The following is a 24,722-nucleotide window of genomic DNA, read 5'->3' as shown; positions in this document are numbered from 1 at the left end:
TTCTTAAAGATGTGTTGTATAAAAATGTGTATAATATGATCAGCAATTATCTCTTTCCATACATAAATGAGCATGTTTTTTGCTGAACTTACATATGATATATCCCATCCCTTCCTCTAGGTGTCTGCGGAAAATCAAAGATAAAATCTATAGCAATACTCTACCATGGCCTATCAAGTATAGGCCAAGGATGAAACAACCTTGGAACCTTCTCCCTATCATTCTCGACCGTCTTAACACACAATGCATGTGTGCACAACTACTCGATATCGTGTCTCTAAGCCAACCAATACAAAAAATGCTTCACTACCTTGACTATAGCATCAATGCCTCTATGTCCTACATATCGAGAAGCATGGTTTTCAATCATGATCTTAGGACTCAAATATCATGACACGTAGTCATCCATACATCATAGAAAAGCTACCTCTAAACACACAAATGATTGTGCCTTTGGCCATTGCAAAGTTGATCGTACATATTCCCAAAGACTGCATTAGTAGTATACAACTCTTTTATAGCATCCAACTCAGTGTATTACTATGAGCGTGCGCAATGAAAAGAGGAAAGTGAACAAAGAGAGAAGGAGACACAGAGAGAACGCAAAAGAGAGAAGGAACAATGTAACTGAACTGGTTGAAGGTACAAGGCTGCAATGGTCAACCCCAACACACAACTCTATGCGTCAGTGTGGGCACCAGATAGTAGCAAGAGAGTGAGAGAATGAGAGAATGAGAAGGGTTGGTTGATCACAAAGAATCAATGATGGATAATAAAAGTGGGAGGGCAAGTTGCCTATATATAGGTAAAAAAGAAAGAAAACCCTAAATGTGGTCAAACCCCCTAAAAAATAGCCAAAAGTGCACAAAAAGAAATGCATTAATTGTTACCAGATTAGTCAGTTCATGGTTGAGTCTGTACATGTGATACAGCAGGCTGGGCACAGAGATATTTTAGGCATTTTATTTGCCAGCATTTATTGTGTTTTGGCATTATTTGCAGCCAATCGGCCAACATTAATGCTGGCCGACTAGTCATATTTTTGGCATTTATTTGGCCTATATATTGTCAGGCTCCCTCCTCCACATTCATTCATCACCTGACAGTTCTTGGAGAGAGGGAGCACGTACCAGTGCCTTCACAGTCGGTGACTCACATTGCTTCTGTATTGTCTCATGTCTTGGTATATGGATTCCATTTCCCGAGCATACATCTGAGTTCTCATCTGTATTATGTTCTTTCTTTCCCTTTCTCTTTTGTCTTGTGTTTCAGCAGTTTATTACAGCTTATGTTTACGCTTCCATTGCTGCACCACTTCTAACATGGTATCAGATTTCAGGGTTTGTGCTCCTGCTGTGTTTTCTTGCTGATTTCAGGACTGTTTTCACCCTTGCTGATCAAGCAGCTGCTGCTCCATACAGGAGACCTATTTGACCTGCGTTTTCTACAGATTTGCCATCGCCTGCTGTCCAACACCTCCTACTGCCTGTGTTTTCATCATCAGGTTGCTAGCAACAGTACCCTACACCTGTTTACGCAGTGTGCAGCCTGCATTACGCTGTTTTCAATACTATTTTGGGCTGGGCGAATTGCAGAACAGGCGTTTTTGCTTTTTGCAATATGTGCTCATGGTTTGGTTGTGTTCCCTCTTCAAATACCTTATTTTCTCTACTTTTGTTCTACATCCTCTCCAGATGGCTCCTCCGTGCACATCCGCTAATGATACGCTACATGGAGATTCCAGTGAGGCTTTTACAGCTTTAGAGAGGGGTTTGAAGACAAAGAAGTCGAAGGCCCAGTGTTACCACTGTGGCAAGAAAGGTCATTTAAGGAAGGACTGCAACGAGTTAGCGGCTTCCAAGAAGAAAAAGGAGCAAAAGACGAACCGGGATGCGGACCCCTCCGACGAGTCCTTAACTGCCTCAAATTCCGATTCCGATCCTCCGGCCAAGGCGAAGTCCAAGGTGCGACAAGGATCCTCTTCTTTGGATCGTGGGAAGGGCTTAGTGGCCCCTTCCTCAGCTACTTTCGAGTGGTGGTGATGAGGTCATCCCTCGTAACTCTCCAGTGCCAGAGAGGGAGTGTGAGAAGGTGATGAGATGGGGCAACCGCGCCTCATCTATATTTCTACACAGATGCACAGGATCCAGAGAGGGACATCCGCGACGCATCGACCGAAGTCTGGTAGGTACAAATCCTTGAGCTTGGATTGACATCCAGGTTCATGATGGGCTGGTTATTTGACAAAGAGCGGGTGGCTTTCGTGTGGAGCTCACATGAGGGGACACTTTGGCGGTCTGGCCAAAGAAGGGGAATTCATGGTCATTTATGCACTGCGGCATTGGTGACAAGATAGTCACTATGCCATTAAGAGCTGCTATGATCTTCTTTATCTTCAGGAGCTGGTACGATCAACATCAACATTAGGTTCTCTCCGAGACTCCTTGGTGGTGGCTTGTACACCCACTACTTGGATATCCATGGTTCTACAATAATGGACATTGTTATATGTACTATGATGCGACATTATCATTGTATATTGTATAGTATCAGATCACCCATGATCTGAGAGAGGGTGTTAGCGGATTAGTCACTTCATGGTTGAGTCTATACATGTGGTACAGCAACTGAGCACAGAGATATTTTAGGCATTTTATTTGCCAGCATTTATTGTGTTTTAGCATTATTTGCAGCCAATCGGCCAGGATTAATGCTGGCCGACCAGTCATATTTTGTAGAGCTAGAAGACTTCGATGTAGATCCACCCTTCACTCCCAAACGAAGGTGAGGGCATATCCTCCAACGCTTCTCCTTAAGGTGCGAGGTCTTCCCACAATGAGAACATATGGGATATTCTCTACACTTTCCCACAAAAGTTGTACCAGAGTCGAAAGAGGGCTCCACCTTCTTTCTCTTCGTTTTCTTCTACTTGGCTTGTCTTGTACCTATAGATAAAATGACAGAAGTAGAGCTCTGCAAAAATCTCTCGATGTGCTGTGCATCTTGCTCGAGCACCAATGGAACTAGCTCCTCCCAGGTGAGTCTCTCCTGACTACAAGAAGTGAGAAGATTGGTGTAGAACACATTATATGTCGATGACAAAAGATGTGAGAAAAGTATCACAGATAGGTCCTCTGAAGAAATATCCGTACCAAGGAATGAAGGTTCGTCCCAAGTCTCCTCCGTCCTATGGATGTGATCCCTCATTGTAGAGGACTCTACGATAGAAAGATATCGTAGTTTCAACACAAGATAATCGATGCCCAAATGTCTAGATTTGGAAGAGAGATGCCGATCTCCTCCAAACCTCCGCAACAATGTAGAGATGTCTAACATACACAAGCACAGAATCTATACAACTCAAAAGGAGAGAAGAGTGGGCTTTGACATTCAATCAATCCCATAAAGTTGCCGAATCCACAATCATGCCATCATGAGAATCCACGATAAGTCGGTAGAGAGAAATAGTAACACAATCCCAAAGGTCACAATCCTTGAGGAGACACTTTAGGCAACACAACCATAGAAGATAGTTCGTTCCATCCAACTTGTCAGATACAGAGAGAGAGGATAGGACTACCACCTACTCGGGAGATCCCATCAATGCCAATCAAGGTCTAGAAGCCCCAAAAGAATATAATGGAAAAGAGTAATAAGATGATGGTCGGTCTAAACGATCCTAAACCACACAATTCCCCATAGCATACATGTCGACCATAGATATCCTTCAAGAAATACTTGCAAGAAAATAAAGAAGATGTTGTCGCTGGAATAATGGTGACCAATAAGAGGTGTCCTTGGGATAATCGAGGCCTATCAAACCACGATACAAAAGAAGACTAACTAGAGCAAGGTAGATGGGGAGCATTTGATGCCGAAGAGCACACACAATGCTGGGTAGAGAGAGAAAGCAGTAAATGTAGAGGAAAACACAACTTCAACCTTGAAACACAGCCAATCTAGGGGCTGGTAAAGGACCAGGAGTGCCCAAAAATGGAGTCCTTGAAATAAATGCAAATATGCCTTAAAGTGGGCCTGCAATGGAGACCACCTAGCACCAAAACGAAGTCACCCTGGTTAGCAAAGACCAGCCAATATGAGAACACAGCAAAGAAAGAAATTTGTCTACTTATAAACAGGCCGTCTAACAAAGAACATGTGCTGCCTAGCCTGCAAACGTGCCGCCCTAGAGAACCGATGACCAACATACACAAAACGTAAAGATACACAGGCTGCCTACACAAAAACGCAGGTAATGTAAAGCCTAGTTCTGCATCACATATGCCGGGTGCTGCCTGCAAAAAACATAGGTCTGTTTTCGTGTCACTTAACCAATAGAACGGCCACCCAACCTGTTTAACACCGCCCAGGTGCAGTAATGGTGCCACCCAGCCTAGAGGCCGCCCAAGAGCAAAACACAAATCTACCCTAATAAATGTAGCCTTTAAAAAAAGGCTGGAAACAAGCCACCGTGCCCTATTTGACTCCAAGCGCAAGGTCTACAACATGTAGAGATGACACCTGGCAATTTTTGTCACGGACATTACGCTCATCTCATACACTTCTCAAATAACTTCATTTGAGTAGGAAAACAATTCATGTCTGATGATCAATCTAAGCTGTGAAATCTACCTCAAGGTAATAGCATTTCCATATAGACATTGCAAGAATTACAGCAAGTAATTTTTTCTCATAAAAATTTCTTCTTTGCACCATAAAAAACACAACTCTCATAGGATCACTATACATCTATATTACATTAAAACAGCTTGAATGTTGTTACCACATCCATTACACTCTACCACAAATGATTTCCTATGATCTAACAATACAAGCGCTGTATTTGAATCCATCATTTCTTTCAACTGCTCAAATATTGAAATTTCCATTATTGTCCATCTAAAAGAAATACCCTTCTTTTGCAAAGTATACAATGAAGAAGCAACTTCAAAGTGCCAAATATTCCATCTATGATAAGAGCAATCACAAGAAACTACAAATCTCATATGCATTCCAATGTGACAAATATATCACTTCGACTTTATAAGGACCATACACACACAATTGGCTAATACAATGTACCTCAAAAAGTGAATCTCATGCAAAAAGAATTCCGTTTTCTTGTCATTAATAACCAACCTAATACTTTCTTAACTCATTGAAAGCTATTGCCAAGTGTTTTTTGTGCTCATGCTTCTTTGAATATACTATCATGTCATCAAAGAATATACCCACAAAAGCTCTATGATGCCTCAATATTCTATCTATCATGAGATTGAAAGTAGCAAGAACATCAATGAATCCACCAAAAGACACAAAAATACATACAAATCAAAGGAGGTATAAAAAGCTATCTCATGTACATCCTCAAAGTCCAAGCCTAATACAAATCTCATGGTGACCATGTTTCATATTTATAAGGCCAAAATTTTTGACCCATAAGTCTCATAATATACATGAGACACATCTTGCTCATAAATTTATTACATAAGAGGGTTAACAACATACTTAAGATCCCTTCCAATCGAAAAGATTGATTTCAAAATTAGAAAATGAGGCACTAGCCCAAACATTCTCAACCTGATGTGTCACTTGCACAACTTTCCATGACAATCTTTGCTTCCTTTTCCAATGAAAGAGTGCTAATGTCAATACAAAGCATAATTTAATGCAACTTTCCACCACCATGTTTTTTGCTTAGTAGGAGAGTATTTCGATTTGAGCACAATATCACAACTCATACTAAGAAAGTGTTATAGGGATTGTACAATATGTTCACAATGGCAAATTACAATAAAATTGCAAATTAGACACAAGACTACGTATTTCGCTAAAGGTTGTGACTATTGATGCTATGGAAGAACTAGTCAAGCTTACTTACTAATCCATCATCCTCGACATAGGCATGGATAAGTCCGAAGTGTACACTTAACTATTTATGAAAAGAAAACTTGAGAAACACAATCCTATTCTTATGTGCTCTCTACCTTACTACAACCAATCAAGAGACTCTCTCTACAAATTTGAGAGTTATAACATCATATAAGTTCTCAATTCCCAAGCGTGTTAGTTTGATTGCTTGCATCAACTCACTACTTTTTGTCCTAGCTGGTCCGACTACTCTAATACTTCACCAATATTGCTCTAAACTTGTAACTCTAATGTACCAACTTACTTTAGTAACCTCTTCGTAATGATCTTGTGTTGGAGCCCAATTTAAAGCTAAAATATTAATATTTAACAGCTTTTAACACTTCAAAAGCCTCGTAACATTTTACATTCTTTTCTGAGACGATGAAATGTATCATTTATAGGGGTCTATTTGTCAAGCCGATGCTCTCTCTCGGTAGCACCTCGATCTCTTTCTTGACAATAAAGTTTCAAAACGAACAAACGAAAAGAGCTATTTCGCCATTTTTGGTACCTTGGTTCTGCCACTTGCGGAGGTCAAGGGAGTCATTTCATGAGGTCCTAAAGAGGCATGGGAAATGAAACTTCGTATACTTGGCATCGGTCAAAAACGTGCGTAAGCTGCAACCCAAGCTTACTGAGAAATATTGTAAGCTCCATAGTTGCTGGCTCGGTTCTAGGGGATCAAAGACTGGGTTTTACAACAGAAGCCGAATTAGAACAGATTGCAACGCTGTGCATTTGGAACAACGAAACATGTACGTCGTACGAACATGAAACTACGAACGGCATGACAATAAGAAAGAACTGCAGCACTCCGACATAGCAAATGAGGAAGGAGGCGTTCTCAAAACTCAGGCATGGCATTCCTTTCCTTGATATTAAAAACCACTGTGCACTTGATTCCAGAATGGAATGATGGAAACGTCTGCAACATCCAAAGCTTGCGAAGACAAAATGATTGGTACGACAAAAGGAGGAGAGGAAACCTGCTGAGGAGAGGGAGGCGTAGCAGGGCCCCGAATGTTCTTGATGCGAGAGCGGAGGACGATGGTGGAGGGAGCCTGAATAGGACTTTAACTGCGCCATTATTGCTTCTTCCTCTGGTCTCCTGCTGCCTCCCTGCCTGTCGTATCTGGACCTACAGCGGCTTCCCACGGCCTTGTTTCAAACAACACCTAGCAGACAGACTGCATTTCACCATTGAAGGGATGTCAAAGGTTAGACGCGACATCAAGCAACCTGGTTGCTTGCATATCTCTTAAATGTTAGAATGGGCTGGAATGGAGCGGTAATACGGTATGATAGCGGCTTCAGGCACACAACATTAAAGCAGCGCTTGGTATTTGATTTGGTAGAGCACAACGTTAAAACAGGATTTGGTACCGCCTCGTTTCCCTTCCCTTGGTCCTTGGACATCAAATCTAGGAGATGTTCTCGTCAGAGGTTTTCCTAGAAACCGTTTTTGCGTGCCTTTTGGTTTTGGGGGAATCTCTTTTGTTCACATGAGAAATACCTTGAAAAACCCACATATCAATATACACCACTCAGGTCCGAGGTAGATTCCTTACAATGAATGGCATCAATGGGCGAGCCCCACACAGTTCTATTGACAACTACCACACCCAGGGATGCAAATTGTACTCCAACCATCCATGAAGAATTGACCAACCAACTGATTACCATGAGATCAAAGGGATCAGAGACTTGCTTTAGCACCTGAGGACCAGGGCCTTAGCAAGCTTATATGATCACCTTGATTGCCTTCTTAACTTGTTAGTGTTGATATCCCTAAAGAGAAGTTTTGTTTGCCTGAAAAGGGATTGGGAAAAAAGACTATATCGTCAAGGCAATGTTTAAGGCCTTAGACTAAGTAACATCACCATTTTGGCTAGTGTACATAATTTTCGATCAATATATTTTCGAACTATTAAAAAAACACATGCCAAACAAAAGAAAAGTGGGACGTTAAATAAGGTTTGTCTAATGTCTTATTTTTGGGACCTTTCCTAAAGTAAGATGTGCTTTTCCACTGAGAAACCACTATAGCTGTGTTCTCAAAAGGGCAGAGGATTTTCACCAAAAACCACGACCCACTCCATTTGACCTATAAGAAGAGGTTTTCACTAGAAAATGTTTCCAAGAGACCCCTTAGGTAGTCCTAGAAGTTGTTCCCTCGAGCATAAAGTTCTACGAGAGCTATCCCACAAAACATGGATGGAGACTCTTATTCCTTCAAGAGCTCACCTCACCTATGACTCAACTATCTCTCACCTGGTTGGCTTGTCCTCTAGGTCTGAAACATCTAAGCTTCCTCTCTCACTCTCATGAAATCAAGAGACAAATAGATCCAAAGGATTGAGTAAGCTCACCTAGTTACCTTTTCCATAGTGTAGTCCAAGATGCATGAGAGGCTCAATAATGGTCTCATGATTCAAATGTGGCTCCTTAGGCCACTATTTTCACCTTCTTCAAATCCACACCATTGTAGCTTCGATGTTAAGAGAAGAAGAAGAAGAAGAAAACCATGTCTTACCCTTCAAGCTATAGAGCAATAAGGAAATAAGAGTTCAAAGTGAGGAGTGAAATTTGAGGTTCACCCTCACGAGCCCCTCACTCAATTCACACTCACACTATCTATCTCTCGTGGTCTCAAGCAATGGAGGCAACAAGAAAGTACACGCGAGGATGGAAGAGTGAAAACTTCAAAGTTGCACATATGAGAATGGGCTCTCTATTTACTTTTGCGCATTACGTAAATTAGGGTTAGGGACTAGGGTTTCCACTTTAAGTTGAACACTCTGTCCCTATTTGCTTGTGGCAGATCCTTCTCCCTTTTCACTCCATTTATGGTATCATGGACATGGTTTTGAGGTCAAAGCAAATAGAGTTTCATGCAGCCTTCTCATTTATTACAAGTCTTCTAGTTTAGCTCCAATCAATATTACAACTCCCCTAGGAGTGAGCATGGCTCTCAATTTGTTTTGAAAAATATATAAGAGTCCCATATATGTAGGTAATGGATGGAGAAGACCTTACAAATATATAGTGCTCCAAGTAACATATTGAAATTTTCAAAGAGAACTCTTTCCAAAAATTACTTCTCAAATACAAATTAATATTTATTCCTTCTAGACTCTTATACTATAAAATATTTAGCCAGTGTTATTTTTAGTAGTTTTCAAATAAAATAACATTTGGACCCTCCTAGATGAGTACCGATTCCTTGGCACTCTGCATGGAAGGTGCATGTTTGAACTTGCACCAAAGATAGGGAATGTTGGGACTTGAATTGTAAGGTTACGGGAGGACTAATGGGTGTTGTTGATGATGATGATTGATATCTCTGCAGAACCAAAGGGTGTTGCTAATGGTGAAGATTCATATTTTTGGAGATGAGAAATATGATTGCCCTTGCTCTTGGATTAGTGTTGAATAATTGACTAGTTATCAAAAGCATTGAGGATTGTAGGTGTTGGTATGCCTAACTAATGTGTTCTGCATTGTTATGTGGAACTCAAAGGGTTAGAGAGGATGGATAAGAAGTTGCAAAAGGTGGAAGGATCACTACAAAAGTGGGAGTGATAGCTCGAGATCCTCTACAAACATGTATACCTAAAATCAAAACCTCACATGCATTCACTTCTAGGGGGAGTGCAAGTCTTCTTTTTATACATGAGACACATTTTGGTTGTCTTAGTAGTCTAAGGTATGAGTTCTTCCACAAATTTGAAATTTTTTGGTATGTTAATTTGATGAATTTATGAGGGAATTTTAGGCATGCACAATGCACTTAAGATGTGGTGTGGCTATCCATCGAGCAAGTAGATGATAGGTAATGGTTATTTAAAAGATTTAAGTGCATTAGTCAACTAGTAAGAGCATAATTTGTAGTCATGGTCAGGTGTAGCTTACAGCCACGAGTGTGTTAGACCAAGATGGATGGATGCATATTGCTTCATGCACTCTTGATCCTTCAATCACTCATAGCCTCTCGTACCATGAATATCCTCGATATGACATTTGTATAACCTTGCTTAATCAAAGATGCTACTCTCCTTTTGAGCTCTACTACATTTTAAAAACTAGAGAAAGAAGATAGAGGGCCAATGGAAACTCGTTGCATTCTAGTCAAGAAGTTGTTGATGAACTCTAAAACTTTGTTGATCTAGGTTGTCACTCCTCTTTGTCACTTTGCACTTCTTGATCCCATGTCTCTCACGTGCAAAAAAATCTTATATGCTTGCTCCTTCAAGTTGGAATGAGTTCCATCCTCTCTCTCCCTCTCTCGCTCTCCCTTCCCTTCCCCTCTACTATATCTCTCTGTCAACACCTTTCTCTTCCCTTTTGTCACTCTCACTACTTACAATAAGCAACTAGAGAAAGTAAGAAAGATGAACAAGCCTTCAAATGAGTGAAGAAATTCTAATTCCCCAATTTGTCATGGGGTACTTGATGCCATCGAACCATTTCTTCTTTTTTGCATTTGGATATGCTCTTTCAATCTCAATTGTGACTTTTACCACTCCATTGCACTGGCTAGTGTATTTTCAAGTGGCTGCTTTTGATTATTGCTTCTGCTTTTTTTTTTTTTAAGCCTTTGTACATCAATCTCTCTTTTGCTTTTTTATCGCCATCGTATATTGATTTTTGCTCTTGAAGCTGACCTTGTGGACAAGTGTTAGCATTACCCCCTTCCTAGATGAGTGTTAGTCCAATGTTGAAGGTAGCATGCCTTAGCTTACATTGCAAACATGGAATGTTGGGGACAATCACATAGGGATAGTATAAAGGAGTGAGTTATTATTGTTGATGTTGCTATTTATGTAGTAGGTGGTGGCTGAGTTCTTATTAGTGACAAGGTTGGTAGGGGATTGGTACATTGCATAAGCATTCCCATTTGTTGGATATGGTTTGGATGGGGATAGGGGATGCATTAGAGAGTGATCAAGTGGAAGGTTCATCTTAGAGTAGAGATAATTATCATGGTTCTCAACGTGCTTTAGTACCTACAAAGTGAAATCTAATGTGCATTCTCTCATTTGTTGGATATGGTTTGGATGGGGATAGGGAATGCATCATAGATTGAGCAAGTGGAAGGTTCATCTTAGAGTAGAGGTAATTATTGTGGTTCTCAACATACTTTAGTACCTAGAAAGTAAAATCTCGTGTGTATTCTCTTCTTAAGGGAGTGCTAGATTGGGAGATGGCTCAAACTCCTACAGTGTTGTCCCACGCTCGAGGGACCAATCTACATATAGGTTATGGCATGTGACTGCATGTGCTTACATATACTATTACATATTGAGAGGATCACTATGGGTTCTCCTTGTCACATTTGGCAATGAAGCAAGGTGCATGTTGGTGGATGAAGATGGGAATAATTGACATTGCTAATGAAAAATGAACTTTTAGAGAGGACCATGAAGAGAATTATAAGATACAATGGACAACCCATCCCAATGGATTTTAATGGATAAGGCTCTCAATGAAGTAGCCAACTAGTAGAAGCTAAAGAACTTTGTGACTCCCCATAATTTCCTTTTCAGCCTTGCATTTGTAATGGTTGTATTAGCATTAGGTGTAGGAGAAAGGAAAGAAGAGGATAGTGCAAGTGACTTAGGGAGAGATGTCGAGCCATATGTGAGTTGAGACTCGCAATGTGTGGGCTACCCTTGATGGGTCTTAAAGAAATGTGGTGAAGATATGAAGAGGGCTAGGGGGTTAGAGACATGTTGATTAACCAAGGTCACAAAGTATACCTAACTTGAGGATCCCTAGGTGTAGTGGAGTCTTGTGGATGCATATTCTTTGGAAGTATAGGAGCTTAGGATGCTATTTGAAGAGAAGAACCCTAGTTAGCATGGCTTGTACACTTACATGCGATTATTGAATATTGAGCCATGGCAATGGAAGCTTGATAGTTATTTTAATTATGGAGAACAACCATTGCTATTGGTGAAGGTCTATATTTACATTAGAATCCATTACAACCCTCTTGACAAAGACAATAGTTAGATGATTTTAAGATACACTTGCTTAAAGAAGGGCTTTTGTAGTTGCTGGTCTTGAATGACTTTGACACTTGCTCATCTCCCGCATGTCCTTTAGCTAGATGATGCTCCCATGATGCTATAGCTTGTGGTTCTTCAGGTGAAGTTGTTGCATGTGATGTTGTATTCAATCATTGATTCATTGATTTTGTGACTTATTTTATTCCTCAATCACTTGACAAATATTTGAAAGCACCATGTAGTTGATTCTAGCTCAAAAGATTGGAAATTAGATGACAAGTTGAGCTTTCTACCATCATACTTGGAACAATATTGTACATTGTATTCCCTCATGTGATAAATATAGCACGTCACAAGCACTGTATAGGCAACTAAGGAGGTAGTCTAAATATACATTTAGGTGGTGCTTTTTTAAAGTATAGCCAAATAGGTTTAATTAATAGATAACAAGATAAGGAAATGTATCTATTTACAAAATAGTGAAGGCTTGTTTATTTGGAATTGGCAATCCTTGTAGCAACCATTTGAAAAAGTGGGAATCATACTTTAGTGATGCATAACGATCCATGTTGTCTACTGCTAATATGGGTGATGCAGGCCAACACATCCATAAGAAAGTTGCATGATCCTAACCTACTAGCCATTTGAAGCTCTTCCTCACTCAACATTGTATTCATGAAGGAATACACTGCAATGTTTTCTTCCAAACCTATTGTAGGTCAGGATTAAGCACCCTAAAGGATATAGGAGCAACATAGGTTGGATCATACTTGTTTGTCTTGATTGCTCATCACTGTTTAGTGTTGGTTAGTATTTCATCAAGGCAATCTATTCCCATTATGCTTGTTGAGTAAACCACTTTTGTAAGAAGGGTGATTCTAATTTTGTAGGTTGTTTAAGTCATCTATATCTTCTTGCTTTGTGTCTAAGTAGCAAGGCTTGAAAGATGTAATCAAATGACCATGCTGATCATTTTCTCTCAATAATTCTTTCGTGCTTAACTCCCTCCACTACAATGGTGCACTTGGTGATTATAAATTCCTACTCATCTCAGGAACATGAAAGGGTTTTAACTACTATAACCATTTTACTATCTAGACGACCTAAATTTGTCTAATCATAGTTGCGAGCAAACAAAATGAAAGTACTATCCAATTATCTTTTGCATGTTACTATATATTCACTTATGCTTGTAGCTATGTTAGTGGCTAATTCCAAGATCGATGGCTTATTGTACAATGGCCATAGTCTTGTGGAGGTGGATTAGGTCTAGTACTACACGCTTGGTGGCTATAATTTGTCAGTATCATTGATGTCGATGACAAATTCTTGATTGGTTTTACCTTTTTATTGGTGATTGTAGTGTTTTTTTATTTGAGTTATTGAACGTGGTTGAGGTTGCTAGTGTATTCATTGGTAGTTGCTATTGTGATGGACCTTGATTTTCATTAGGAATGGTTGTTGAAGAACGAGAAGAGGTAGGTATTGAGTCTTCATTTGTATTCTCTTTGTTCTTGGGGTTATTTGTTTGTGTGGTAACAAGGGTCAATGGTTATGTGGTCTCTTTTCTAACATAGTTGGTACCCTACTTGCTGCTTGAGGTTGTTGTGGCACCCATTTCTTTGTGGTTGATATGTATAGTGGGGTCACTTGCTTTTGTTTACAGCTTGAGCAACTAGGTGCTAAATTGAGGTTGGTGCTACTACAAGTTATTTCGTCCTATAAACAACCACATATTCAATTTGTTTCTTTGATGTTGTTGATATTTTTATTTGAGGCTATGTGATTAGTTAAGGTGGCTAATGATATCATAGAGACACTTTGATTGTTGCGGATGATGTCCTAGCAATTTAGAGGTAGCACATAGTTGTTTTAGCTTGGAGAGCCAAATCCATCAGTTTCTAGCATAGTGACCTTGAGCATGCAATAAGGCCCTAGGAATGCATTGTGGTTTAGTGCTAGTTTTCCTCTTATATTGGTGCCACATTGGTCTCAATTTATAAGGAGTAGATCCACATGATTCAATTATAGATGCAACAACTTCCTTACTAGTGCCCTTTACTTTTGAAATCCACTTCTTCATGTTATGCTTAGGGTTCTTGACCTTGCTTATTAATTTTTGTTTTGCCTTTTTTTTTGCCTCTTGTAGATCTTTAAGTAGGGTGCCACCGCCCTCCCTAAAGGCATCATGGTGTTTTGTTGAAGTCATTAGTGGTATGATTATCATAGATGATGTTGCACTTTGCCAATTGCTTAAATGTTATGCTCAATAGGATTTATTTCCCAATTCCCTCTTGATTTGGCAACACATGAAAAGGGAGACTTTTAGTCTCAATGCTTGGCATTATCTTACATTTGTCTAGCAAGGTGCATGTCCTATTCCTGTATGGGTTGAATTTGAACTTAGTTGGAATCAATTGAGGCTATTCAATTCATGTCAAAATACCATGCATTAGAATCTTGTAATCAATTCCCTCATCAATGAGACCATCAAGGGTTTGTTCTTGCATTGTTGTTACTTTTAGCCTAAGAAGGTGAGTGGCATTAGTTCCTTGTATTTGGGTTAGATTTTGTGGTGCTTGATCCCTCAATGAACAATGTGCTAGGTTTATCTAATTTAGCATACAAATTGTCTTCGGTGTTTGGGGCTTCATGCTGGAGTGAAAGGTAAAGCTTGAGTGGAAGCACCCAAGCAGAAGCAAGAGAGAGAGAGAGGGACATCGTTTGTAGGAACTCCAACAATCATAATGCGTGACTAGGCTTCCCTTATTCAATAGTCATTGAAGGAATAAATAATAAAGTGATAATGATGTTCACTCACCACTTGCAGCATATATGTGTGTGGTACATTGTACAATGAGTAAATGTGGGTGGTTAGGCATAGGTGTCTTTACCCCCAATAGCCTCCCACTTAAAGGTGAATGTGCCTTAGTGAGAAGTAAAAGAAAAAGAGAAAGACACAATATGTACATAGAGTACAACAATATGAGGAAATATGTCATCACATTCTACGCCTATCAACCTCCTAAGGAAGGCAAAATATTCTATTAATAGACTTTTAGTGAGCAGGTCTACACGATTCTTGTTAGTTGAGTTATTGACAAGCTCAATAGACTTGTCCTATACCACCTAATAGTACAGCTCAATCTACTTAGTCTTTGCATGGAAGTCTGTATTATGGGCCAAGTAAGTGGCACTCATAGAATTTGAATGCATCATAGGAGTAATACTATTGCCAAGGTCTGCCACCATTAGACATCCTAACCATAGGGCCTCTTGGCAAGCCTTAGTGGCTACAATATACTCTGCATTAGTAGTAGATAAGGCTATGTATTTTTGCACCTTGGATATCCAAGAAACAAAACTGTTAGCAAATTTGAAGATATACCCAGAGGTGGACTTTCTACTATTTGCATGTATTGCATAGTCAAAGTTACTATAACCCACGACCACCCATGATTGTAGTATCATAGCCATCATAGCAAATGCATATATCTGTAGTGGCTTTTAGGTACCTCACGATACGCTTCATAGCATCTCGATGTCATCTACCAGTTGTGGCCATATAATGTATCACAACTCCCACTATAAATGCTATTTCAGGACGAGTGACTATCATGGCATACATCAAACTGCTTGTTGTGGATGCATACATAACCTTGGCCCTCTCATCATTTGATTGTGGTAAAAGTGTGGTCAATTGGCCTAACTAACCTTCTTATGAGCCAACAACCTTACCAACCTACATATGAAATTGCTCAATTACTCTATATATGTACTTCTTTTGAAACAAATAGAAAAATCCATTAGAGCGATTATGCATAATGCACATATTAAGGATGTGTGAGGCTTGTCCCATGTCCTTCATCTCAAAACTCTTATTGACTTGAGTATTTTAAGCGTCCACTCAACATGAGTACTCCCAACTATAAGCATGCCATCAATATAAAGCACCAAATAATAAGGCTACTATCACAAGCCCTCTTTGTGCCTAAACAGGAATCCATATCACTATGGAAATACCCTTGTGAATGCATAAAAGCATAAAACTTATGGTACCACTCTATAGGTGCTTGTTTAAGTTCATAAAGACTCTTCTTCAATTTGCACATCAAATGTTCCCTGCCTTTCTTTGCAAAGCCCTTAGGCTACCACATATAAATCTCATCATGAAAGTCCCCATATAAGAAAGCCATTTTAACATCCATCTGATAAAGATCCAGATCCAATCAAGCAACCAAGGCCAAGACCAAGCGTACGGTAGTCATCTTGATTATAGAAGAAAATATATCATCAAAGTCAACACCATGCTCTTTCTTAAAACCCTTTACAACCAATCTGACCTTATGTGCTAGCTTTGGGTGACCAGGGGTACTCTTCAACTTGTAAACCCACTTGCATGGCAATGCATGTTTTCTATTATGCAAGGAAACTAAGTTCTATGTACGGTTCTTCTATAACGAATCAAACTTAGATTGCATAGCCCTCTCCTAAGAATGAGAATCACCTCTATGCATAGTCTCCTCATAGGTAGTAAGTGGCTCAATATAGTCTGTCACCATGACATAATCCATAGAAGGCTCATAGTGATTAAGAGGGCGTGAAGCTCTACCAGTGCACCTCAAAACTAGATGTGGAGTTTGTATGACATGTCCTCTCCATCTAATAGCATGATCCTGTGCAATATGTGGATCTTGGGCCACTACATCATCAATTGCACACTATCTTGTATAGTAATAAGAGGCTCCTCCTAAAAGAGCACCTTGTGTACCTCAACTACCTACTCATGTCCCTTATGCATCTTCTCCTTATGGAAAATCACATCATGGACATACAGGTAACCTTCCAAACTTGCAAGTCCCAAGGTGATAGCCCATCTTACCTACATCCCCATATCTAAGAAAGATGCATTTGATAGACTTTGGATCCAACTTATTGCACTTGTCATCGAGATATATGGTAGAAAGCCTCACATATAAAGACTTAAAAATGAGCATATGATAGAGATTTTCCTAACTATACCTTATTTGCAACTTGCCAACCAAGAATAGTGCAAGGAGATCTATTAATGAGATGCACGATAGTAGTAATTGCCTCAACCCAAAAGTACTACAATAAGCTTCCTTAATTGAGACTCTTTGTTGAATAGTCATTGTTCATGCACTCTGCCGATACCATTTCAGGGTGGGATATATGGGGTGATCAACTGATGCTTAATATCTCACTTATCACAAAATTTCTCAAATGCCTTAGAGATATATTCACCCCCATTGTCAGACCTTAGGCATTTTAGCATGTACCATAATGGTTCTCAACAAGGGCAACAAGCACTGAAAGATAGCTAGAACATTTGATTTTTGCTTAACAGAATAAGTCTAGACCTTACATGAATAATCATTAATAAATGTCACAAAGTACTTCATGCCACCGAACAATAACTGATAGGGCATGGAACCACATACATCCGAATACACAAGAGCTAGAGGCTCACCCACGTGCTTAGAACTAGACATGCAAGTTATGAGTTTGCCTACCATAAAACAATGATCACATAAATTAAAAAGTGAGTAATCAAGAGATGGAAGATACTAGAAATGAGTCAAGTCTTTCATTTCTTTTAAAGACATGTGTCTAAGGTGATGCCATAAATTACATGTAGTGAATCAATCATAGCCGATACATGGTCAACAAACTAAGACACAAACAAAGGATAGTGCTTTCTAGCCTTGGTATCTCAAGCAAAAACAAGGCGACTATGGGTAATCTTCCATGTAGAATCACCAAAAGAGACATGATAACATGCATCATCCAATAGTTCAACAGAGAGGTGGCTTTTGGTCAAAGCCAGTACATGACATATATTATGAAAGACAAAAGAGCTGCCAAAAGCAAGCTACAATTTAATATCCCTAGTGCATGATATCCAATGTAGTATCATTTCCCAGTCTCATAGAACTTGTAATGCTATGATAGGCATCGGGATAACATGGATAGAAGCCCCTAAATCAAGTAGATCATATTTAGAGTAAGTAGATAAAGCATCGATCAACTGAGTAGCATCAAGATATGAAATAACTAAGATATAGTCATCATTAGACTTAGTTTGCATTACATTTATCTCTTAAATCTTTACAATGGACTTACTACAGACAATGCTACAATCATTAGACTTCGCATTATCATGTGCTTTCCACTTGCCTTTCTTATTACATCTATCATTGCACATTTTATGGTCCTACGGCCAAATATGACCCTATTGCCCATAATATTGACATGTCAAAGAGGACTTCCATCCGTGGGACTTACTGCAAGATTTCCCACGAGACTGAGACTTGCCCCCAAAGCGGTGGTCAAGTGCAAGGGAGAATCAGGGAGTGATTGAATGGGTGTTTGTTGAGAGTGGAAAAAGACTGAAATTTGGACTGATTTTTGTTATTTTTGAGGTCTGAATGGTTGATTTTTGATGGATTTAGAGTAATGTATGGTTGTTAATGGAAGTGTTTGAGAGTGTTTTGGATGATATTGATTATGTTTTGGAAGCTCATGATGATTTTTAATAGAAATATGAAGCTCTGTGATGTTTTGATAGGTTCTGTTGAGGTTCTAATACCTTTTGTATAGCTTCTGTTTTGTTCTGATTTTCTTCTGTATGAAGCATGGATTGATGATTAATGAAGTTTGAGATCTTTTGGAAGCTTATTGAATAGTTTTTGATAGTTTGGAATGGTTTTAGTATGAGTTATGAGGATTTTTTGTTTTGTGATGACCTTCTGTAACCCTCTATAAACCTTCTGTAGAGCCTCTGTCTCTGTTCTGTCTCTGCTATGTTTCTGTTCCTGTTTTGTTCTGTAGATCTTGTGTAAGTGTTCTGTAGAATGTATGTGTGAATTTGGGAAAGTTTTTTAAATTTTGAAAAGGATGAATCTAAGTTCAAAAGAGCTAAAACAAATGAAAGAAGTAGTGCTAAAGACTGAAGAGAAGACTGGAGTGACAGAGACAGGAGCGAGATATGAAGGGTTACTGTAGTGGCTCTAGTGCCTCTTCGACACATACATACCTTTTGGGAGGTGTATCCACGACCAAGAGAGGAGAATTGAGTGCCATTCTTGAGTATTGTAGTGAGGAGATGATGTATTATTGAGAGAGAGAGAGAGAGAGAGAGAGAGAGAGAGAGAGAGAGAGAGTGTGTGTGTGTGTGTGTGTGTGTGTGTGTGTCAAAGGTAGCCAATTCTATCAAAACAATGTAGCTTTCTATGAGAGATTGAGAGAGAAAACTATGAAAACATTGAAGATGAATACTATGTGCTTGATTTCCATTAAAAAATGGTGTATTCTTTTATATTATTTGTTCTATTGATGGATTCTATGAAGATGTTGAAGATTATGGCTGATTCTATCAAATCTGTGGGAGATATCTACTAGATGCTGCGTGAAGATTTGTTGTTTTCTTTGTTTTGGTCCATCAAAAGAATGAAATAAAAGCTTGTTGATGTTACAATATAGATTTTCTTGCAATAGAATACCCTTTTCCTTGGTGTTCCTCTTGGGGCTTCAGTGTTGCAAGTTGGGAAGAGGGCCTGAAATTCATGCACAATTCACATTAATCATGCTAGTGTGTTCGCTGGTCTCATTGGTCATATTGGCTGCTACTACTAAGCCTTTAGCAATGATCAATTCACATTAATCATGCTAGTGTGTTTATTGGCCTTGTTGGTCATATTGGATGCTACTACTAAGCCTTTAGCAATGATCAATGGAGCCCTTTGAGCCCCTAGAGCAAGCCTCAACAAGTGGAAGCAAGTTAGAAGAAAGCGGAAGCATAATGCATACCTTGAAGGACTAACACAATGGTTGCCATAAAATAGTGAATGAAACTTTGTCATAGGTTGAGGCAATGCTCAGTGAAGCTCCTCGAGTCCAAGCTCTAATACTAGTTCAAAGGTAGAGCCCGTGTGGAGGCACACAAGCAGAAGTAAGAACCAAATAAGAGCTATGGTGGATGAAGTAAGAGAGTAAGAGAGAGAGACACTACACGTGGGAACTCCAATAGTCATAGTGAGTAAAAGCCTTTCGTTCTTCAATAGTCACTAAAAGAATAAAGAATAAAGTGACAATGATATGTGCCTGCCGCCTATAGTGTACAAATGTGCAGGTACAATGAATAGAGAGTAAGTGTTGTTGGCTAGAGAAAAGCGCATTTATCCCCATTATAGAGTTCATCCTTGATAAGCTTATTGCTTGAGTTTCCTTCTTTGAATGACTTGACATGTTGATTATGCTAGAGCTTCATCTTGGTTTAGAAGAGCATAAACATTTGTCCACTTCCAATTACAAGTTTCCAAGGGCTCTTATAAGGGCTTTAAAGTTGTTTGTAGGGTTGGTTTTGAAGGCTTCTTTAAGAAAATCAAGGGCTTTCATTAGCTTCAACTTATAGTTGAAAATTCATGCTAGGAGTTTTTCCATTATTTGCACCACCCATTATCAATGAATAGCAATATTGTGGATAATACTTCATTCGAGGCTCAATCAATGGTCACTTCCTTTCTCTACTTGTTACTTTCTCAACCATTTTCTTGTAAAATTCCTTGCCATTGAGAATGGCAAGTCAATATTATGGGTTGAATATGCATCCAATCACACGTCCTTCGAGCAAGGTATATATTTGGTGACAGGTCCATAGTTAGGCATGCTTTGCAAATCTCCTTTGAGCATTGCAAATATGGTATCTAAGTCAATTAGAAAGGTCTTCCATGTGTCCATTTCTATGCAATTTGCTTCTCTTTAGTCCATTTCCCTAGTCTTCAACACCAAGCATTCTATATCCATGGCCTACCTAGCCGAATATTATAATTGACTACCTTCATAAAAATAAAGTTTATCACTAGCTCTGTAGTTTCATCTATCCAAGCTTTAAGAGTTTGCCACAACACTAGATTTTTGCTTCATGAGTAGATGAGAGACATTAATACTTGGGTGGAGATTAGGGCAGTTAATAAGCCTTAATCTACTTCATTCTTGTTGTTTGTAGTCCTCCAAACCTTAGGGAATTGTCCATTGAAGGGCATGGTTGGTTCTTCTTCTTGTCCTTGGATAGGTGGGTTAGATGCTTGATTCCCAATAGATTGGGGAGAATGGTGGCTCTAAGCTCAAGAGGTCTTAGCATTATAATTGTTTGGGCATCTTCTATCCAACCTTTGACCTTCTCCATGTTTTGCATCTATTGGTTGGGATCAGGGTATTCTCCTATTTTAGTGCTCCCTTTCTTTTCCATTTTGGGTATATGAGATTGTTGGTATAGTAGTTGTGACATGTCTTCTTGTTGTGAGTGTGGTGGGATAGTCAATTTTGAGGTTGAGTTTCTTCTTGACTCTCTTTTCTTTTTCTTCCTTTTTTTTAAAAATTGAAGAAGCATCAACATTACTTGGTTCAAGTATTGACACTCTTGCTTTCTTTGCTTGTACTATAGTCACTAAGCGGGGTCCATGTTGCTACTTCATCTAATTTTGAACTCTAAAGAGGCTTTAAGGCATAGATGGAATAATTGCCCTACTACCTAGTAGAAGCATTTTGCATTGGAGCAATCAACATAAAAGCGTGTGATGTCACATTCAAGGCTCGCTCTTTCACATACTGTCTTTATTCGCTCACTCTTTCTTTGGATACCAAGATGAGATGTGTCTAGGGTTGCCACAATTCCAGCGAGTCATTGATTTTTGAGGTTTGTGCCTCCAAGACCTCAACCCCTTCCTCTTCCCAATGTCATCATTGGAAGCAGTCAATAGTCCATAAGGATTGGGTTTCCCTCTTTATTGTATGAGATGTAGGGGGTTAATGTATGATTATTCATCTAGTGGCTCCTTTGTGTAGTTAATAGGAGCACCACTTTATGAAAGTGTTATGATTTGTGTACGCATCTTTGTTGAGTTAATGTCCTCTACCATAATGAAATTATGTGTTCATTGGAGCACTCTACAAGAATATTGTAGTTTTACCCATTACCATATTTTCTAGATGGACATTATTTATAATGCTAAAGGGCATGAGATTAGTAGTCACATTTCTCCAGATGTCTCAAACAATACTCTTGCTTATATACCCTAAATGAATTGTATATTTAGAGCATGTTGGGCTATATAATTCACAAGAGTAACTTGTACATTTAGAGCATTCTGTGCATATTGATGAGCCAAAAGGCCTCAAGATTTGGAGCAATGTGTGGCGGTTGAAATGAATGACATGGTTAAGTTAAGCCACTTCGACGATGTCAATGGGAGCAGAATTGGAATGAAACATGGTTAAGCTGGCGACTGTGTAATCAAGGTTAAGGGTCAAGCATGAAAAGGATAATGGGGCAAGTCATTGAGATGTAGTGCTAAGCATAGCACGGAGGTCGAGTGGCCACATGGAAACCAAGGGTGGGTTAGGCCAAGTCGAGTAGTTAGTTGATATGGCCATGGTGGCCAATGTTTGGGTTGAGGTCCTTATGCTTGTGGCTAATATGTAGGGCTCTTATGTGGCTATTGGCTAGTCATGACATGTGATGGTTGGGTTGTGGATGTCTACACTAGGTGACACATGCACATGGGGTAGTCTTGTTAGATGGCCATAACTACCAGCTAGACTAACAAGTGTTAATGGTCCAAGTGATTGGGTCAAGAGCTCAGGTGGTGGGTGCAAGCCTATCCATCGAGTCCATGTGAGGAAGTGGTTGAGTGGAGCATTCTACGGGCTACATAAAGTCGAGCTCAATGGCCCAAAGGGACACTAAAGAGGGCACACAATGAACATTATGCCATAAGACCTCTAGGATAGTGCCCAACCTAGACATAGCAGATCAAGGATCATGGTCGAGTCATGTCGTGGGCTGCTAGACTAACCATAAGGGCCAAGTGATGATTGTAAGACCTGTGGGGGTGCCTAAACAATTGAGTCAATTAGAAATCACAACCATGAGGGCTAAGGTGCTAGGTTGGCATGAAGAAAGTGACTAAAAGAACATATCAATCATTACATAATAGTGATTGCATTTGAATAGCCAACCAAAAGTGGCCCTTATTTAGTGGGCCAACTAGCCAAGAATGGTCCCTGTAGTTGATGATGGGATGTGAATTGGGCTGAAAGGCCACGTTGAAGACCTAAACCTAAGATTTGAGAATAATTAATGATGGCCAAGGTTGATGATATTGGGATGAGGTAGGAAGTAGATGATTCTTGTTGGTTGCTCCGTAGAGAGAGAGAGAGAGAGAGAGAGAGAGAGAGAGAGAGAGAGAGAGAGAGAGAGAGTGTGTGTGTGTGTGTGTGATTTGAAGGGAGTGAGTGAGTCGTGAGTGGAAGCAAGAGCTATGGTGGAAGGAGCAAGAGCAAGAGAGAGAGAGAGACATTGGATGTGGAAACTCCAATAGTCACAATGTGTGTCCGGCTTTACCTTATTCAAATGTCACTGAAAGAATAAATAATGAAGTGACAATGATGGGTGCTTGTTACCTATAGTGTACAAGTGTGCGGGTATTGTCTGTGTAACTAAAATACAAGCAGCTATGCACAAGTGCCTTTACCCCTAACAACCTCCCACTTAAATGTGAATGTGCCCGTAGTGAGAAGAGAACGATAAAAAAGTGACAAAGAACAAATGTACATAAAGTACAACATGATGAGGCAAAGATAGCATCTCATCCTATGCTCATCATTTTCCTAAGGAAGGCAAAACATTCTATTGAGAGACTTTTAGTGAGCAGATTTGCAGGATTCTTGTTAATTGAGATCTTGTGACAAGCTCAACAAAAATATCCTCTACCACCTCCCTACTGATGAAGTAATAGCACACCTCAATGTGCTTTGTCTTCACATGGAAGGCCGGATCCTTGGCCAACTAAATAGTGCTCATAGAAATTGAATGTAGTGTAGGGATCACATTAGTCATGCCAAGGTTTATCACCAGATGGCTAACCATAGAGCCTCCTTACAAGCCTCAGTGTAGTGGCTGCAATATACTCAACCTCGGTAGCAGAGAGGCATGTGCATTTCTGCACCTTGGAACAACACTTGCAGCAAAGGTGAAGACATAGCCTCAGGTGGACTTCCTTGTTTGCATGTCCTACATAATCAGAGTCAGTCCCATGAGTGACTATCATCTCTGTGCATGGGCTCATCATAAGAGAGAGGATCACTTGCAATTGTCACCATAACATAATCTATAGAGGGCATAAAGCTCTCTAGCTCTAATCGAGCTTCTCAAAACAAGATGATCCTGTACAATAGGCAGATCCTAGGCCGCCATAGGAGTATCAATTGCTACAAGCTATCTAGCTGGCTATACGAGAGTAGGAGGCTCCTTTTGAAAGATCACCATGCTTACCTCGACTACCTCCTCAAGTTGCTTATGCATCTTTTTCTCATGGAAAACTACATCATAGCTATGGATAACATGGTGAGCCTGTGGATCTCATAGGTGATAGTCCATCTCACTTGCATCCCCATAACCAAGAAAGATGCATTTCATGGACTTAGGATCTAGCTTATTGCACTTGTCCTTGGAAACATGACAAAATGCCTCACAACCGAAGACATGCAATTGAGCATATGACGGGTCCATACCTTCTTTGCAACTTGGCAATCAATAGCAGTGTAAGGGGATCTGTTAATAAAGTGTATGATAGTAGTAATTGCCTTAATCCAAAGTGCTACGATAAGCCTGCCTGGCTAAGCATATTGCAGACTCTCTCTAAAAGTGTCTTGTTTATGTGTTAAGCAACACCATTCTGGGGAGGGGTGTAAGCGGCAATCAACTAATGCTTGATA

The 24,722-nt window shown here is 39.7% G+C and overlaps 1 protein-coding gene across 1 annotated transcript in view; it reads right to left on the bottom strand.

The window, feature by feature from the left end:
- Nucleotides 1–7,359, bottom strand: part of LOC148037213 (Nuclear transport factor 2 (NTF2) family protein) — a 55,528-nt gene extending 48,169 nt beyond the window's left edge. Inside the window, exon 1 of the mRNA XM_087676146.1 lies at nt 6,900–7,359. Coding sequence (XP_087532272.1) covers nt 6,900–6,999 — 100 coding nt within the window. The 5' untranslated portion in view covers nt 7,000–7,359. The remainder of the gene's footprint in view (nt 1–6,899) is intronic.
- Between the last annotated feature and the right edge of the window lie 17,363 nt (nt 7,360–24,722).

Source organism: Lygodium microphyllum, chromosome 4, assembly GCF_053477565.2.
Source record: "Lygodium microphyllum isolate KBCC chromosome 4, Lygodium_microphyllum_v1.1.10, whole genome shotgun sequence".
Lineage (NCBI taxonomy): Eukaryota > Viridiplantae > Streptophyta > Polypodiopsida > Schizaeales > Lygodiaceae > Lygodium > Lygodium microphyllum.
Note: the sequence above shows the minus strand (reverse complement) of the source record. Positions and strands in the feature narration are given on the sequence as shown.